General features: G+C 38.3%; 1 protein-coding gene across 1 annotated transcript in view; it reads right to left on the reverse strand.

Moving 5' to 3' along the window:
• Positions 1 to 20,415, reverse strand: part of CATSPERB (cation channel sperm associated auxiliary subunit beta) — a 123,622-nt gene that overhangs the window by 2,006 nt on the left and 101,201 nt on the right. The window contains 7 exon segments of the mRNA XM_061394167.1: positions 2,987 to 3,061; positions 4,049 to 4,149; positions 6,830 to 6,965; positions 8,607 to 8,717; positions 12,676 to 12,786; positions 13,532 to 13,729; positions 20,152 to 20,291. Of these exon segments, the coding sequence (XP_061250151.1) occupies positions 2,987 to 3,061; positions 4,049 to 4,149; positions 6,830 to 6,965; positions 8,607 to 8,717; positions 12,676 to 12,786; positions 13,532 to 13,729; positions 20,152 to 20,291 (872 nt within the window).

Here is a 20,415-nt window from a genome sequence, read left to right on the forward strand (position 1 = left end):
AGTAGTACCAAAAAGGAGGTATTGAAAGCAACAGTATTTAAAAGGTGGCTCTGGCAAGTGGTGTGGAAAGCAGTGAGAAACTGCTTCTAATGTGAGAAGATAATTATCCTCGTGGTAATGGATCAGCTGGTTTAATCATGTCCTGTTGTACTTGGAGGCTCAGACTATGTACCCAGTGCTTCAGGAATTATTGGGGATTGAAGGAAATGGCAACCCACTCCAGTACTCTTGCTTGGAAAAAACACATGGATGGAGGAGCCTGGCGGGCTACAGTCCATGGGGTCGCGAAGAGTCAGACACAACTGAGCGACTTCACTTCATTTTTATAGAAAAATATTACCTATTGAATGTGATATACTACTTGTGGTTTTTGGAATGGTGCTCCAAGACAACAGAAGTCTTTCTTAAAAGGTGGCCCATCAGAGGAGGTTGAATAATTAGCTTTGTAAGATCTAAAGATCTAATCTGTTTGTGGTCTGTGAGGAAGACAATTGTGTGCTGCACGTAATTGCAAAAATGAGTCTGCTTTTCTCTAAAGAAAATACCAAAGTTAGGAAGACCAGAGGAAATAATCCATTGTAATCATAATCTTTTTTTTTCTTCTATCTCTCTGTTCTGCTTCCTCAGTGTCGGATAACTCCCTCCAAAGTCCTAACAGTCCTACGGCTTGATAGTAGCTCCTGAGGCTGCAAGCTTCCTTGTTCAATGTCATTAAGAAAGAGCAAGTTCACATCTCAGCACTTTGAGCAAAAGCACTGGGATTGCACAGTTGTAGATCATGTGCTCATTCCTAAACACTCCTTTTCAAAAATGTTTAATAGCTTCTCATTGCTGATAGGAATTTTCCAAAGTTCTCATTCTGACATTCAAGGTCTCCCACAATGGGACCCTAACCTACCCACTTTCATATATATAACTTTGCATTCCAACCAAATGGATCTACTATTGAAATGATTGCTTAATACCTCTCTGTATCTGTGTCTTTGCTGCTGTCATTCTTTCCACCCAGAATGCATTCCTTACCCATTTCTACCTAAAACAAAATTTTAGTGACTTTACCAACTGGACAATATGAAAATTTCATTTCTTCAGTTAAGCTATATAATACATTTCTAGGGCTTCCCTTGTGGCTCAGCTGGTAAAGAATCCACCTGCAATGTGGGAGACCTGGGTTCAACCCCTGGGTTGGGAAGATCCCCTGAAGAAGGGAAAGGCTACCCATTCCAGTATTCTGGCCTAGAGAATTCCATGGACTGTATAGTCCATGGGGTTGCAAAGAATTGGACACCACTGAGCAACTTTCACTTTCACTTTTATACATTTCTGAGAGTGGAAACCCCAACGCCCCTGAAATCATGTATTCTCCAGCTAAATTTCTGTCTCTAAAGCTCTTGAAAACAGTTTTTCTTTAAATGTTTCCCTTCCAATCTTCTATGATTATCTAAATATTCCAGGACATGTTTTTAAAAAAGGTTGAACACCAGAATCACAGAAAAGTATGTTCTAGACACGATATCTTTTTATCATCAAAATACTTCAGTTTGTGCTTCTTTAACACAAATTGAAAGGATTCACTCATATTAGAGTGCAATTATCAAAACCAAGATATTAACTGTGAGACAATGCTACTTTCTAATCTACAGATCTTACTCAAATTTTGTCAGTGATTTCAATAATGTCCTTTATGGTGAGAAAAAAAGCCAAAATTTTGTTTTGCTTTCCATTGTTTTAGGATACTTTCAAAAGCATGATTTAAGAAACTTTATCTTTTTCTATTGTTTTTTAATGATTCTCTTCCTTTATTAACTGTGCAATCACTTCCTATTTTTCTTTCTTTCATTTTTATAATTCTTCCTTCATTCCTGAAACTTTGTGTCTCTGCTGACTTGTCTTCTTAGCCTGAAGAACTTCCTTATGCATTTTTTTAGAGAAGTTCTGCCTACAGTAGATTATTTTATTCTTCCTTCACCTGAAAATACCTTTATTTCCCTCTCATTCCTGAAGGATATTTTCACTAGATATAGAATTCTGGGTAGACAGTCCTTCCTCCCTACACTATGACTGTCCTCAGTACATTAAGGATGTTGTACAACTTTCTTCTTGCTTCTGTGGATTCCAGAATCTAATTCATTAGAGTTTTATCCTCCCGTATTATTGTGCTCTTCCATGAAACTGGGGCTGACCATGGGACAAAGAGGTGAGAACAAAGAGAAAAATAATGAGGATTTTCTCTTAGGCTCCTCATATGACAGGTACTTCTTTTTCTAGATCCTCTTTCTAGTGGGATGGATTTTCTCTCAGGATCTTAAGTGTCTACACTGCTGCTTTGACCACCTATCTGGTGCAGACTCATTACTGAGGCAGGGCCAGGACACAAAAAGGAAAAGGAGAGAGTTGAGAGCTTTTGTTTCTGATAATGTTGTATTGGTATTTGACAGTGAATGAGCCATTAACTAATTTAATTAAATCCTCATTCCTCTACAACCCCATAGGCAGCAGATACCATTATGCGAGTAAGCAAAAATGAGTCATTGAACATCAGAGGGTGATTTGAGGAGACGGACTTTGATTTCCAATTCTTTTGGATCTTGATGGCTTTGGGAGCATATAAGACTCTACTGTAACAATGCAAATAACCAAAGGGAAGATAATGCTGGAAACTAAAAAGTTACAGACCGTGGTCTCTGTGGGGAGATAGTCAAGGGGATCAGAAAACCTAACTAAATATGGAAGGTGAAGAGGGAACAAAAACAAACACAGGCAATTATTGCAACTTTCCCAGCATCAACTGGTCCTGAGACCTTTTGAGGACCCTGACTTCACCCTTGCTGATGATGTCACCTCCAGTCTCCAGGACCCCCCATCTCTGAGCCTTGTCCATCATATACATTCTGTCATTTTTTTCTCTTCAGTGTGTCCTGGACAGATGCCTGTCATATTATTTCCTCAGCCATCTCCCCACTGGATACCTGTGCCTTCACTGTACCTGAAATTCTTCAACTAAGTTACAGAAAGAGACCCCCGGAACAACAGACACTCTGAAGTGAAAGAGCTCAGATCCCTGTGGAAAAAATACACCAGGCATTAGCAACATCGACATGTATGTTCCTTTAAGTAAAAATACACAACTGGGGTTACTTTCCCTAACTGATGGTGCATAGAAAAATTCCCATCTCTTTTCTAAGCTTCTTGAGCATATACTTTATATAACAAAATAAAAATGGAAGGAGAAGGACAAGTTTGAAACAGAGGGACTCGATAGCTGATACTTTTTTCTTTTTCTTTCTTCTTTTTTTGAAGAAAAGATATTCATTCTATTTTATTTATTTTCCCTACAGCTCTACTGAGGTATTATTGGAAAATAAAAATTATATACATTTAAGGTATACATGTGCTGGGGTTTTGGGGTAGATTTTTCTAAAATTGGAGTATAATTTCTTTTCAATGTTGTGTTAGTTTCTGCTGTACAGTAAATCAGCTATATATATCCCCTCCCTCTTGTATTTCCCTCTCTGCCCCGCTACCCATCCCACCCATCAAGGTCATCACAGAGCTCCTAGCTGAACTCCCTGTGCTATACAGCAGGTTCACAGACACATAAAGTCTAACAAGGCCTTGAAGAGCACTTTGGGCTAGTCCACATATATGGTTTTAATATGTCCCCTAACTTTTATTGGCTTTCACCACAATTACCTAGATTATATCAACCTGCTGTGCTCTTAGAGGCAGCTGGACCCAGAAGACATGTATCTGTGTGTGTCAAGGTGAAGAACAGTGAATCCGTTTCCACTAACTTTGGGAAACACCTTATCTGTTCCACCTTGATAATCCATTAGTCTTGTATTTCAGCTCAAAAAATGGTAAGTTAATGTTAAATTCAACATTAAGGTATCTATAGAAATAACAGCATCAAGGGAAATGGAGGAAAGCCTCCACACACTTCTCAGATGCTATTTCCACCATTCATAGATAACTAAACTTTAAAAACAAAGACATAAAGGTCTTATCTAAACTCAAAATAGGGAAAATACAAATGTTGTCAACTTACTTTTATACTTAAGTTGAGGCCTAAAGGATTATACACTGGAACAGAAAGAATCGATTCTAAGTAGGCCTTCATTTTTTTAACGTTTTCTGGCACAGTGTGTCCTAAAATCACACCAAGTGTATTTTAAGCACATGTATGCTATTTTCTCATTCTGCATAAAGTTTCTTAAGTACATTAAGGTACAATGAAAGATTCCAGTCTATAACATGGCTACCTTCTTTCATAGTTTTAGTTCTTCTTGACTTGGTGGAGAATATATTTATGGGAAATTAGCCCTAGCGTATGACAGTGTATCTTCTCAGGGGCATCATCAAGAAGGACAAGATCTCTGACCACCTTAATCCAGACTGACCTTTCTTTCCTGCCTTATGCTCTTGACTAGTCCTGATCTGCCTACATTTTGGATATTTGGCAATGAAATAATTTCAGGACTACCTTAGCAGTTGGTAAATGATTTCCAGTAAGGTAGCAGAGAAATTCCACAATAAGATCACTAAATCTTTTCTAAAGGAAATGATCAGTTACTCCTGTTTTCTTATAATTCTTTCTAAAACTAGATATGTAGTGTAGAGGTTAGAGATTGCAGTGGTGTAATGGTACATGGGATCTAAAGGGGGAAAAAACCCTCTGATTGCAGCATCTGCCAATTTACAGGATGTGAATATTGTTTTCTAAATTAAAAAAAATTTAAGTTGAAGTGTAGTTGATTTAAAATATTATGTTAGAAAAAATATTATGTTAGTTCCTAGTATATTGCAAAGTGATTCAGCATATATATATATATATATATATATTCTTTTTCATATTCTTTTCTATTATAGGGTATAACAGGATATTGAATATAGTTTCTTGTGCTATACAATAAGACTTGTTTATTTATTTAGTTTATATATAGTAGTTTGTATCTGCTAATCCCAAACTCTTAATTTCTCCTTCTCCCACCCCTTTTCCCCTTTGGTAACCATAAATTTGTTTACTATGTCAATGAGTTTTCTTCTGTTTTGAAAATAAGTTCATTTGTAACATATTTCAGATTCCACATATAAGTGATATCATGTGATATTTATCTTTTTCTTACTTTGCTTAGTGTGATAATCACTAGGTCCATCTATGTTGCTGCAAATGGCATTATTTCATTCATTTTATGTCTGAGCAATAGTCCATCTATATATGTCTCTCTTTCTCTCTCTCTCTATGTCTATATATATATATATATATATATATATATATATATATATATATGTATCTCACATCTTCTTTATCCATTCATCTGTCCGCGGGCACTTAGGTTGCTTCCATGTCTTGGCTATTGCAAATAGCGCTGCTATGAACAGAGGGGTGCATGTATCTTTTTCAATTATAGTTCTGTTGGGATAGACACCCAGGAGTGGGATTGCTGGGTCATGTGACAGTTCTCTCTTTGGTTTTAAGAAACCTCCACACTGTTCTCCATAGTAATTGTACCAATTTACATTCCTACCAACAGCATAGGAGGGTTCCCTTTTTTCCATACAGGGTATGAATATCCTCTTCATGACTAACTTTAAGCAACTAGTGTGTAACAACCAGCATGCAAAATACTTGAATATTTAACAGTTGGCACTCAAAGAGAACAGGTTGCAGCAAACCATGGAAAAATGAGGATGTTAGTTAAAGCAAAATGTTTACTAATTCTCTTTGCTTAATTTTTCATTTCAAAAATTCATATGTGGGTCAGAGTATGACTCACAGAATATGAAATGTCTGGATATTTGGTCACATTTAGAAATTTCATTTAACTCCATTTATTGATGTATCAATCTATCTACCCATAAATCTCCTTAAAAGTACACATTCATGAACAAACACAAATGTGCAACAAAAAATTATCTATTTGAGGTAAAATTGAATTTTGGTAGATTTCATTTTACTTATTTAGAAATACTTCTGCATTATTTCAGTTATTTTATCATAAGCTATTTAATAAACTTTTCTTATATAATTAGAAGACAGATCCTATGGATAATCTGGCAACACCTTTTATATCTTCCTCCATACAAGCGATGAAAGGAGACGCCAGACCAACGTGTAGCACAAACTCAATCATTTTTGCTGCTAATCTAGATAATGGTCTGAATCCAGGTCACTGAAGTGATGATGAAATAAGTGTGAGACACAGACACAGAAAACAAACTTATGGTTAACAAGGGGAAAGGGGAAGAAGGGATAAACTAGGAGGCGGGGATTAACATAGATAAGCACTATTTACAAAACAGATCGCCATCAAGGACCTATTGTATAGCACAGGGAAATCTCAATATTTTGTAATAATTTATAAAGAGTAAAGAATTTGAAAAAGAATATATAAATATATGTACAACTGAATCATTGCACTGTATTAAAAATAAGTATGAGATGATAGAAGTAGCATGGACACTGATATAATAACCGATTCAACTTCTTTTCCAAAGACCTCTTGATTATCTTTTGGGTGAGAAGGTTTTGTAAACCACTTCCCTAGGTAATAACAACAGTGTGTGTGCTGTGCTCAGTCGTATCTGACTCTTTGCAGCCCCATGGACTGTACCCCGCCAGGCTCCTCTGTCCATGGAATTTTCCAGGCAAGAATACTGGAGTGGGTTGCCATTTCCTATTCCAGGGATTTTCCTGACCTGGGGCTTGAACCCACATCTCTTGCATCTCCTGCATTGGCAGGTGGATTCTTTACCACTGCGCAACCTGGGAAGCCCAATAACCACAGTACTTATAGCTGTAACAATTGTAGAAGAAAGCAAATCCTACTTAGGTTCCAGTTTTCCCTGTTATTCACTTCAGTCACAGTAACCAGGTATGGAGTTTCCACTGGGAAATTTCCATCTTCACTGTAAACTTGCAAAGAAACTGGATATTGTATAACTGGAAACTTAAAACGAGGAACCTAAAATGCAAATGCCAAGAATGAGTATAAATTTGGAAAATTCAATACTAATTTCATTTCCTGGAAAAGGATGAATAGAATTTGGCTATTCTAAATTAAGTGTGCTTCTGAGAGAATTTCTGCCTTCTCAGGTCATGAAAAAAAAATCTGTCTTACAGTGGAATCAGTGTGAATTCCAAAAGTAATATGCAAACACTGTGGTAGCAAAACTTGTATCTTTCTATTGACCTTTTTTTTTTCCCATAGGAATTTGCTATGATTATTTTTTTTACTAACCCATATCCCTTAAGGTACTGTATGAACTGTAAGGTACTGTATGAGGAGAGTGAAAAAGTTGGCTTAAAGCTCAACATTCAGAAAACAAAGACCATGGCATCTGGTCCCATCACTTCATGGCAAATACATGGAGAAATAGTGGAAACAGTGGCTGACTTTATTTTTGGGGGCTCCAAAATCACTGTAGATGATGATGGCAGCCATGAAATTAAAAGACGCTTACTCCTTGGAAGAAAAGTTAGGACCAACCTAGACAGCATACTAAAAAGCAGACACATTACTTTGCCAACAAAGGTCCATCTAGTCAAGGCTATGGTTTTTCCAGTAGTCATGCATGGATGTGAGAGGTGGACTATAAGGAAAGCTGTATGAACTGGGTCTTCCCAAAGCCCTCTCCCTGCCAGTCATGATCTTTCCGTATTCTCATTAAACTCAGGCTCCAGAGTTGAAATCTAGCTCCATCACATATTAGTGATGTGATCTTTAGCAAATTACCGGGCTTCTCTGTGCCTCTAGTGAAATAAGACAAGTCATGGAAAAGACTTAGAGCAGTATATGGTAGAAGTAAATGCTCGAGAAATAGTGGAATTCAGCAAGCGTGGAGTTGTGGTGGTATATAATAGCAACCTTTGTAATTTATTGAATGCTGACTCTATGCCCAATATTATGGTGCATGATTTTATTTTTATATAAAAACAAAACAAATCACTTAAAATAACATCATATGTAGCCTGACAAGGACTTTGAAACAGATCTACTTAAAAGTTATACCAAGTGCATAGGTTGAGTCAGCTAATGCAGACACCAACATCAGCCTGATACATGTCTCAATGCTTGGAGACTAACAGAGGATCTATTTGACATAGAACCCACTCTCTTAACCAGCGTGTTATACTGTCTTCTAGTTCGTCACTACTACCTGGAGCTTCAAGTTTGATATTCCAGAGCCTGATACATATTATATACTCAATACTTTTTTGAATAAATCAATATTTAACACAATCTAGTGTAGTTTTTGACAGGTAATAAATTGCTATCATATAGATATATGCATGTGTGTACCTTTATAAGAACCTGTGAAATGAATAGGGCAATGCAGGTTTTATTCTCTTTTACAGATGAGGTTAATTACTATGTCTCAGTTCAGTTCATTTCAATTGCTCATTTCAATTGTGTGTGACTCTGTGAGAGAATTACTATGTCTGGGAACATTTAAATTACAATCTTTTTAGCTTGATGTCATCTTTAATTCTATGTCACGATAAGACATCTACGTCTTGGGTTTCATGTTTAACCAAAATGCCCATTTCAAAATCTTATTAATACGAAAGCACTCTGTCTTCAGGAAATTAAAGATTATCTTACCTTTTCTCGACAATCTGAGAAAGCAACAGCGTATGAAAACTTCTGATCGTTGGTACAATTGCACTCCTTCCGAGTAGTTGCATTTGCACACTGTTTGAATTTACCAGATCTCTGCAAATAGAATTAAAATAGGTCGATGTGCTGGTTTTGGTGGCAGAATTTCTGCAGACTGAGTAAATAGGAAATAAATATTTGTTCCCTGAATGAATAAAACCTTGAGAAGGTCAAAGGAGAAAAATCCATTAATAATAAGGTAAAAGCACAGTATTTCTGAATTTTGTCTCCTTGCTTAGTAAGGAATCCAAGTATCACTCAGCTGCTTACCTCAGGGTTACCCTAGAGTCAACAGGCAGGGGACCAGAAAGCTTGTATCATAAAAAAAAAATTATTTTGTACTTGGTGCGCTGAGTCTTCCTTGCTGTGCACAGGTTTCCTCTGGTTGTGGTGAGTGGGGGCTACACTTTGTTGAGGTGCCCGGGCTTCCCATTGTGGTGGGTTCTCATTATGGAGCATGGGCTGTAGGGTGCAGAGGCTTCGGTAGTTGTGGCTCCTGGGCTCTAGAGCATGGGCTCAGTAGTTGTGGCACACAGGCTTAGCTGCTCCGTGGCATGTGGTATCCTCCCAGACCCGGGATCGATCTTGTGTCCCCTGCATTGGCAGGCAGTCCTATCCACTGTACCACCAGGGAAGTCCAGCCTGTGTCATTCTGAATGTAGTAATTAGGATGTTCACCTCCCTGTCCTTGGCTGATCCCATCACTGGCATGGAAGCTGAGACCTAAGGGAGCAGAGTTGATATGCCGTACTGCAGACTATGGATAGTCTTCAAACGTATTATTTTGTACTTGTCTCTTCTCATCGCAGTCACTAATGCTGTTAAAATCCCCACTGTAGCCATCCATGTGTTATTCATTTTTTCATTTGATCACTCTTTCCAGAGGTTAGTTTATTCATTTTGGCAAAGAACTGGCTTTTGATTTTGATAATCAAGTCTATTTCTAAAAAAAGTTATTCTTCCTTCTTTTTATAAGATTACCATTCTTGTCCTCATTGCTTCTTTTCTTCTTCTATTGAGATAAAATTTGTCATTTTCAAGTGTACAATGCAGTGGGCTTTAGTACATTCACAATGCTGTTCAGTCATTACCACTATTTCATTTCAGAACTTACTTGCTGCTTAGTTGGGTTCATTAAGCTCTTTGAATCTTTTGAACTCCTGGTTTCACAATTATATTTTCAATTTTTGACATTCTTTTTGTGTGTATGTGTGTGATGTCTCTCTCCATTTTTTTCATCATTACAATAGTTCCTTGAATTGTTCTGAAATAATTATTATGCTTATTCTAAAGTTTGCTTATATTTATGATACAGTTTTCTGAGGCACAGTTTTTTAAGTTGTTGAGATTATGCTTCTTTCTTATTGTAGAAGTTTTTTTTCAAATATTTGTTGTTGATCATCATTGTTCAGTCACTCAGTCATGTTCAACTTTTTGTGACCCCATGGACTGCAGCACACTAGTCCATTGAGTCGATGACGGCATACAACCACCTCATCCTGTTTTTCCCTTCTCCTCCTGCCCTCCATCTTTCCCAGCATCAGGGTCTTTTCCAATGAGTCAGTTCTTTCTATCAGGTGGCCAAAGTATTGGAGTTTTAGCTTCAGCATCAGTCCTTCCAATGAATATACAGGGTTGATTTCCTTTAGGATTGACTGGTTTGATCTTGCTGTCCAAGGGACTCTCAAGAGTCTCTAAAACCACAGTTTGAAAGCATTTGTCTGCTTATCCTTGGGAAGTCTAACTGCAAACTGTGTGTCTGGAATGATGTTACACATGATTCCTAGTAAGGGGATGGTGTCAGTGTAACACAAAGTTACAGCATCGGTCCAGATGCACTTTCCCTCAGGTGGTATATTTTGAGGTGATCAGAGGCAGAATTACATACATTTTTAGTCTGCTCCACTAGGTGATGCTATTTAATTTGTATAGCTTTCAAAACTTGAAAGTGTTAGTGAAAGTGTTTGCCGCTCAGTCATGTGCCATTCTTTGTGGGCCCATGGACTGTATAGTTTTCAAAGCTTATTCTCCCCCATTAAAGATCCTCAAAGATGTCATGTTTATCTAGTTCACTGTTGTCTCCCTAGGAAATATCTGTACAGTGTCTGATAACTCTGGAAATGCTGGAGTGTGAAATTAACATTTGTTGAATATAGAAAAGGTGCCCACCAAAATCTGTTATTTACTTATATGTAAATTAGATAATTTCCTATTCAACTCCTAAGAAAATCCAGAAGAAAAAAAAAGAAAACCCAAACTAAGGATTTCCATGTAAATATATTAAACTCATATTTCAATAGAGAAGGCTTGATTCTAGTGACATAACAGAGTTCATCTTCGGAAGAGACTAGAATTGAAGAATTCAGTATTTGAGTTGTTCATTGCCTGGAACAGAGTTTTTTACCCTGAAATTTAAGTTTCAACAAGTCAGCCTCATGTTGTGCATGTATGTGTGTGTATGTTTGTGTGAGTGTGTGTAATAGGATGTGTATAAATGTGTATTATTAGCTTGTTGAACAATTTTTAAGCACTTCCTATGTCTGGTACTTTTCTGGGTACTAAAGATGTATGTGTGCCAAGTCGCTTCAGTCATGTCCTACTTTGAGACCCTATGGACTGTAGCCTGCCAGGCTCTTCTGTCCATGGGGATTCTCCAGGCAAAAATACTGGAGTGGGTTGCCATGCCCTCCTCCAGGGAATCTTCCCAATGCAGGGATTGAACCCATGTCTCTTACATCTCCTGCATTTGCAGGCAGGCTCTTTACCACTGAGCCACCTTCGAGGGACACTAAAGATAGCAGAGAGAATAAAACTGATTAACAATCCTCAATAATAACCCTGTCTTATGTAGCTTACCTTTTAATGAAATCTAATAAATAAATGGGTAAAATACGTAAAATTGTAAAAAGTGCAATGAAGAAAAATAAGGCAGGGAAGAGGGGCAAGGTTGGTATCAGTGGAGGTGGATGGTACAGTTTTAAATAGAGTGGTCAAGGAAGGCCTCACAGTGATGGCAACATTTAGGCAAAAACCTGAAGATGGTGATGAGATGTGCCATGTGATATCTGGCAGAAGTGCATTCCAGACAGAGGAAATTTTTGAAGCTTAAAGACCCTGAGGTGAAAATACATCTAGTATATTTGAAGAATAGCAAGGAGGCCAACATGGCCAGAACAGACTGACCTGGGGGGAATCAGGTCAGATGCAAATCCAAGGCTAAACCATGGAGGACCTTATAAACCATTGTAAGAATAAAGCTTTTATTCTGAATTAGATGGGGAGATGAAGAGTTTTGAACAAAAGGAACAACCATTTTCTGTCTTTGTGTGTGCATGTACATTCAAGAATGGATATGAATGTCTATGTGTCCATATATATACGCAGGTGTGTTTTTCTGGAGGGAGATTTCACAGGTATCTATGAAGTTCCCTTGGGCAGCCACCCCCTGATGCACTTTCCTTTTGAACCTAGTAGCTTCTCTCTGTTCTCTCTACTTTGCTCACTCAAACTCCAGAGAGGCAGAGTGCTGCTGGGGTTTGGTTATTTTCTAGGCAGGAAATGAGTCTATGGAGCAAACACTCTTCTCTCCTTTTGGACATCATTCCTTTTACAGGGCTCGAACTATGAGATGCCTTGAGGCTCTTTCGTTAAACAAACAAACAAAAAACAATGCTCTCATCCTCGTTATGCTCTTTGAAATTCAAGTGGGAGTTTGGGAGAGTCCATTTAGACTCTTTGGTTCCAAAACCAAATCCAGGAATAGCAGTAAGAGAAGAAAGGGCTCAAGTAGTAGCAGGAAGAACAGGCATAGCAGTAGTAATAGTAGTAGTGGTAGTAGTAAGGGAGGAGGAGAGGAGGGGGAGGGGAAGGAGAAGAAGCACTGCTGTACAGGGCATATTATGCTTAATGCACCTTCTCATTTAATCTCTGCAGCTAGGTCTGTTCATCTGTAATTTTACTGAATGATTTCTTGAATTAGGATAAATACTAGTTTATCTGCAGAAAAAATATTTACCTTCGACTTGTAAAATAGATTTCTTGGTATGGGTTTGCTAGGATCTGCATGATAAAAATGATCTGTAAGTGGAATAGCAATTCCCATATTAGATGGAGGCCTGTAGTTTATCTGAAAATGACCAAACAAAGATACTGTAAATTTCATTATTATTTACCAAGTCTTTAATTTAAAAATCTTGATTTTCCAGAAAACCATTCAAAACAGATATTTCACTTTTAGCTCCCCGTATTTAAGTAAATTTCTCTTCCCCCAGAACTCCCGCACCATCCTAATGCAACTTGGATCTTGTAAATAAGTGAAAAAAGTTTTAGAGACTAAGGTAGCTGTCATGAAGTCATGCAACAAAGTTTTAAAATCTTATTAAGAGTCTTAGTGACATATTTAATAAATAATTCAATTATTTACTAAATAATTGAAGGTTTGGGTAATAATTTGGGGTTTTTTGTTACAAAGAAAATGATAATCAGTTAACAAAGAGCAGTAATTTATATTTTAAAAAGAGTCATGTGTTCTGATGAGGCAAAAATTAAAATTGTTACTACATTGAAATGGGACCAGTAAGATATATCAGCTCAAGACAACTATGAGTCATCTTAAGGGCAAATAACTATATACTGTGAAAGCCCAAGATTATGCCACCATAATATAGCAGAAAATAATGATGAGACTATTACACTAAGAAAAACCATTAGTTCAGAACATTTTCACGTTTTAGTCATCATATCCTCAAAATGACACAAGGGTTGAAAAATAACTGAAGTGTTTTGAGTAATTCAGGAAAGAAATGCTAAGACCAAATGGCCAGCCAATCACACAAAAGTAACGTATCACTGGAACTGCTTAGGTTTCTTACCGGCAAAACTTTGATCATATTAAAACCCTGACTGTTCACGTAAACTCCACTCATCCAGTCTTCCAAGGGGATAGTTTCACTAGGAATGTGATGCATAGACTTGAGATAACTACAGCTGCTTTTCAACATTGGCACGAATGTTGTAACATAGCACTCAGTCGATGCTCCCCAGACAATAAACTCCAGTGAAGTTGAACCCTGGAAATATCCAAATAAATGAAGGCTAATTAAAGTAACTGTTATCTACTGAACTGTACCTATACCATATGTTGAAGTCCCTACCTCCAGTATCTCAGAATGGGACTATATTTGGCTATAAGGCCTTTTTTTGTCATTGTTCATACACTCAGTTGTGTCCAACTCTTTGGAGACCCCATGGACTGCAGCACACCAGGCTTCCCTGTCCATCATGAACTCCCAGAACTTGCTCAAACTCATGTCCATTGAGTCAGTGATGCCATCCAACCATCTCATCGTTTGTCATCCCCTTCTCCTCCTGCCTTCAATCTTTCCCAGTATCAGGGTCTTTTCTAATGAGTCAGCTCTTCGTATCAGGTGGCCAAAGTATTGGAGATTCAGCTTCAGTATCAGCCCTTCCAATGAATATTCAGGATTTTTTTTTTGAATATTCAGGATTTATTTCTTTAGGATTGACTGGTTTGATCTCCTTGCAGTCCAAGGGACTCTCAAGAGTCTTCTCCAATACCACAGTTCAAAAGCATCAATTCTTTGGTGCTCAGCCTTCTTTATGGTCCAATGCTCACATCCATACATGACTATTGGAAAAACCTTAGCTTTGACTAGATGGACCTTTGTTGGGAAAGTAATGTCTCTGCTTCTTAATATGCTGTCTAGGTTGGTCACAGGGTTTCTTCCAAGGAGCAAGGATCTTTTAATTTCATGGCTGCAGTTGCCATATGAAGTGATTTTGGAGCCCAAGAAAATAAAATCTGTCACTGCTTCCATTGTTTCCCCACCTATTTGCCATGAAATGATGGGATTGGATGCCACGACCTTGGTTTTTTTGAAAGTTTAGTTTTAAGCCAGCTTTTTCCTCTTTCACCTTCAACAGTTCAGTTCAGTTCAGTCGCTCAGTCATCTCCGATTCTCTGTGACCCCATGAACCGCAGCACACCAGGCCTCCCTGTCCATCACCAACTCCCAGAGTCCACCCAACTCAATGTCCACTGAGTTGGTGATGCCATCCAACCATCTCATCCTCTGTCATCCCCTTCTCCTCCTGCCCTTAATCTTTCTCAGCATCAGGGTCTTTTCAAATGAGTCAGCTCTTCACATCACGTGCCCAAAGTACTGGAGTTTCGGCTTCAACATCAGTCCTTCCAGTGAACACCCAGGACTGATCTCCTTTAGGATGGGCTGGTTGGATCTCCTTGCAGTCCAAGGGACTCTCAAGAGTCTTCTCCAACACCACAGTTCAAAAGCATCAGCTCTTCAGCACTCAGCTTTCTTTATAGTCCAACTCTCACATCCATACATGACCTCTGGAAAAACCATAGCCTTGACTAGACGGACCTTTGTTGACAAATTAATGTCTCTTCATCAAGAGGCTCTTTAGTTCTTCTTCGCTTTCTGCCATAAGGGTGGTGTCATCTGCATATCTGAGGTTATTGGTATTTCTCCAAGCAAACTTGATTCCAGCTTTTGTTTATCCGGCCTGGCATTTTGCATGATGTACTCTGTATTTAAGTTAAATAAGTAGAGTGACAATATACAGCCTTGACTTACTCCTTTTCCAACTTGGAACCAGTCCATTGTTCCATGTCCGGTTCTAACTGTTTCTTCTTGACCTGCATACATTTCACAGGATGCAGGTAAGGTGGTCTAGTATTCCCATCTCTTTCAGAATTTTCCAGTTTGTTGTGATCCATACAGTCAAAGGCTTTAGCGTAGTCAATGAAGCAGAAGTTGATGTTTTTCTGGAATTCTCTTGCTTTTTCTATGACGCAGTGGATGTTGGCAATTTGATCTCTGGTTCCTCTGCCTTTTCTAAATCCAGCTTGAACATCTGGGAGTTCTCAGTTCACATACTCTTGAGGCCTAGCTTGGAAAATTTTGAGCATTACTTTGCAAGTGTGTGAAATGAGTGCAATTGTGCGTTAATTTGAACATTCTTTGTTCAAAGGCCTTAAAAGAGGTAATTAAATTAAGATGAGACAATTAGTGTGGGCTCTAATCCAATATGATGGGCATCACATAACAGTAGGAAATTTGAACACAGACACGCACAGGGGGAAGACCAAGTGAAGACACAGGGAGAAGTCAGCCATCTGCAAAACCAAGGACAAAGACCTTAGAAGAAACCAATCCTGCCAATGCCTTGCTCTTGGCTTTTCGCCTCCAGAACGGTGAGAAAATAAACTTCTGTTGCTTAAGCCACTCAGTCCATTGTATTTTGTTATGGCTGCCCTGGCAAACTAGGGCAGTAATCAACTAAAGAATATAGAAAATGAAAAGAAATAAAAAGAATGATAATATAATAGAAGACAAAAATAGAGTCATAAATTTGACCATAATGATCTGTTTTAGAGTAAATCTTAACAGAAGACATATTCTTTTCCAGGAAGAAATACATCCCGATCTAATTGTCTGTGGGTGACATTTGAAAATGAACAAGGATCAAGTATTTATTATTAAATAAACACTATAATTGGATGTAGTTGGATATAAAACCAACTTAGAATAGCAAGGCCTCTCTCATTCATTGATGAGCCTGTGGACATTTGCTTTGATAATACAAATAAAATTACTTCCATTGGTATACATTCTGAAAAGAAGATATTCACTTAGCAATCACTGTATTTCACAAAGATATGCTTTTAGTAGAAATTTGTGTACAGAAAACATATTTTCACCTTGCACAACATTAAACATTCAACAAAATTTGATAAATTCTGTTTGAAATTCTCAAGTATTTCTGGAAATTAAAAAATGTAGAGATACTAATAATTGTAGAGATATAGTAACTCTGGTAGTTTTGTCCCTATCCCCATACTTTATATTCCATTAAAAATAACAATTTTTAATGAATTTCTGCCAAAACACATCAAATCAGAATCTAAGCAGGGTTCTACTATTAAAGGAAATTTGGGATGTGAGGAGGGGGGACGCCCAAGTTCAATAAGAAATAAGTCGACGCCATAGACGGCAGCCCACCAGGCTCCCCCGTCCCTGGGATTCTCCAGGCAAGAACACTGGAATGGGTTGCCATTTCCTTCTCTAATGCATGAAATTGAAAAGTGAAAGTGAAGTCGCTCAGTCGTGTCCGACTCTTAGCGATCCCATGGACTGCAGCCCACCAGGCTCCTCCATCCATGGGAGTTTCCAGACAAGAGTACTGGAGTGGGGTGCCAGGGCCTTCTCCAAAGAAATAAGTAAGCAAACAGAAACATCCAGAATACTGGAGACTGCAACATAACTGACTCAACAGCAGCAGTTCAATGGCAGGGGAAGATAATGGAGCAATACCTACTTTTGATGAAAGAGAATAAATAACCACAGACTATGTGACTCTTGTTTGGATCCCAATTCAAACCAACCGTGAACAATTTTTTGGAGAAAATTGGGGGAATTTGCTTATGGATTGGGCTTTATAGAATATCAAAACAAATTTAGCTTAAAAAATTTCAAGGGTGAAAATGGCATTCTTGTTATGTGAGGGATTATACACATATTTTTGAAGATGTGTAGGATGGCATATATGTATGAATTTGAGAAAACTCCTGGAGACAGTGGAGGACAGAGGAGCCTGGCATGCTGTAGTCCATGGAGCTGCAAAGAGCTGGACATGACTTAGCAACTGAGCAACAACATGGAAGCATACAGGAGTGAAGTGACATGAAGTTGCTATTCATGTAACAGAATATAATGTATTGTATTATAACAGAATATAAATGAATTCTGAATATCATTGGTCAGAATATAAACCAAAAAAAAAATTAGAATGATAAAACAAGTGTCAAAACCCTGTTTAATTTGAGAAGTAGGTATATGGAAATTCATCTTTTTTCTATATCTGAAAATTTTCATGATAGACAAATTTTAGAATATACAAAAATATTTATTGCACAAAAGGATTATACCATAAAATTAAGTGGAAGTAATAGCTTACAGTGAGTGGTGTCAGATTTGTGATTTCTGAAGAAGAGAATTTAGCTTCAGGATCAGAGAAGAGGCTCCAGGCAGTCAGAGCTTTATGTGGCAGAAGTTTTATTACAGTGAAAAAGAGACACAGAAAGCTTCTGAAATAGACATCAGAAGGGGGAAGAGTGCCCCACTCTTGATAGTCTTGATAGTTTTATCAAGGCCTTATATACTCTTTCCCTGATGACTTCCCTGGTGGCTCAGACGGTAAAGCGTCTGCCTACCATTCAGGAGATCCAGGTTTGATCCCTGGGAAGATCCTCTGGAGAAGGAAATGGCAACCCACTCCAGCACTCTTGCTTGGAAAATCCCATGGACAGAGGAGTGTGGTGGGTTACAGTCCATGGGGTTGCAAAGAGTCAGACACAACTGAGTGACTTCACTTTATATACTTTTTCAATTGGTTACTAACAATAGAAAGGTTTTACCAGACCCATTCCCACAACATACATTTTAAGATAACAGGATTAATCAGAAGGTTCTTAAGGAGAAACATGGTCTTGAGCAGGATATATTGTTGTTATATAATCATTAGTATTTTTTATTATTAGTATTTATTATTAGTATTTCAAATCCTAAAGGATGATGCTGTGAAAGTGCTGCACTCAATATGCCAGCAAATTTGGAAAACTCAGCAGTGGCCACAGAACTGGAAAAGGTCAGTTTTCATTCCAATCCCAAAGAAAGGTAATGCCAAAGAATACTCAAACTACCGCACAATTGCACTCATCTCACATGCTAGTAAAGTAATGCTCAAAATTCTCCAAGCCAGGCTTCAGCAATATGTGAACCGTGAACTTCCTGATGTTCAAGCTGGTTTTAGAAAAGGCAGAGGAACCAGAGATCAAATTGCCAACATCTGCTGGATCATGGAAAAAACAAGAGAGTTCCAGAAAAACATCTATTTCTGCTTTATTGACTATGCCAAAGCCTTTGACTGTGTGGATCACAATAAACTGTGGAAAATTCTGGAAGAGATGGGAATACCAGACCACCTGATCTGCCTCTTGAGAAATTTGTATGCAGGTCAGGAAGCAACAGTTAGCACTGGACATGGAACAACAGACTGGTTCCAAATAGGAAAAGGAGTACATCAAGGCTGTATACTGTCACCCTGTTTATTTAACTTATATGCAGAGTACATCATGAGAAACGCTGGACTGGAAGAAACACAATCTGGAATCAAGATTGCCGGGAGAAATATCAATAACCTCAAATATGCAGATGACACCACCCTTATGGCAGAAAGTGAAGAACTAAAAAGCCTCTTGATGAAAGTGAAAGTGGAGAGTGAAAAAGTTGGCTTAAAGCTCAACATTCAGAAAACGAAGATCATGGCATCTGGTCCCATCACTTCAAGGGAAATAGATGGGGAAACAGTGGAAACAGTGGAAACAGTATCAGACTTTATTTTTTGGGCTCCAAAATCACTGCAGATGGTGACTGCAGCCATGAAATTAAGATGCATGCTCCTTGGAAGAAAAGTTATGACCAACCTAGATAGCATATTCAAAAGCAGAGACATTACTTTGCCAATAAAGGTTCGTCTAGTCAAGGCTATGGTTTTTCCTGTGGTCATGTATGGATGTGAGAGTTGGACTGTGAAGAAAGCTGAGCACCGAAGAATTGATGCTTTTGAACTGTGATATTGGAGAAGACTCTTGAGAGTCCCTTGGACTGCAAGGAGATCCAACCAGTCCATTCTGAAGGAGATCAGCCCTGGGATTTCTTTGGAAGGAATGATGCTAAAGCTGAAACTCCAGTACTTTGGCCACTTCATTCGAAGAGTTGACTCTGATGCTGGGAGGGATTGGGGGCAAGAGGAGAAGGGGACGACAGAGGATGAGATAGCTGGATGGCATCACTGACTCAATGGACGTGAGTCTGAGTGAACTCCAGGAGTTGGTGATGGACAGGGAGGCCTGGCGTGCTGCGATTCATGGGGTCGCAAAGAGTCGGACACGACTGAGTGACTGATCTGATCTGATCTGATGTTTCTCAAGCTCACAAAAACACTGCCTGCATGTGTGCTAAGTCGATTCAGTCGTGTCTAACTCTTTGGGACCCTGTGGACTGTAACCCGCCAGGCTCCTCTGTCCATGGGATTTTCCAGGCAAGAATACTGGAGTTGGTTGCTGTGACCTCCTCCAGGGGATCTTCCAACCTAGGAATCAAACCCAGGTCTCTTGAGTCTTCTGCATTGGCAGGTGGGTTCTTTACCACTAGTGCCATCTGGGAAGCCCACAAAAACAGTAGCAGCAGTGAAAACCCAGTCTTTTCCAGAGCTTAATTTTTTAATGTCTATCACATACAGACTTTTTGTAATGCCCAAGATATTAAAAGTGTTTCATCATCCTTGATAGGTAGGATTCTGCATGATTTTTCCTTCTTTTTCTTGATTTATACCCTAAATTTTCTATAATCAATAGATCTTAAAAAATAATTGAAGGAAAATTTACTTGGTGTAAAGTTTTGCTAGCTGTAGAAACTTCCATTATATAACTATCAGTTTCATCAAAATAGCCTTCAACTTTAACTTCCAACAAATTTGGGTTTCCAACAATTACTTGCAGTAGCGGTATTTCAAGTGTTCTAAGAACTATGGAAACAAAACCAAGAGTTAACATAAATCAAGAAAATTTTAAGCAGTTTCATAATGATTGGTCAATCAGAATTCTAGAACATCTACAGAATCTATTATGAAGGCTGCATAATGGCCACAA

This window comes from Bos javanicus, chromosome 21, assembly GCF_032452875.1.
Source record: "Bos javanicus breed banteng chromosome 21, ARS-OSU_banteng_1.0, whole genome shotgun sequence".
NCBI classification, from domain to species: Eukaryota; Metazoa; Chordata; class Mammalia; order Artiodactyla; family Bovidae; genus Bos; species Bos javanicus.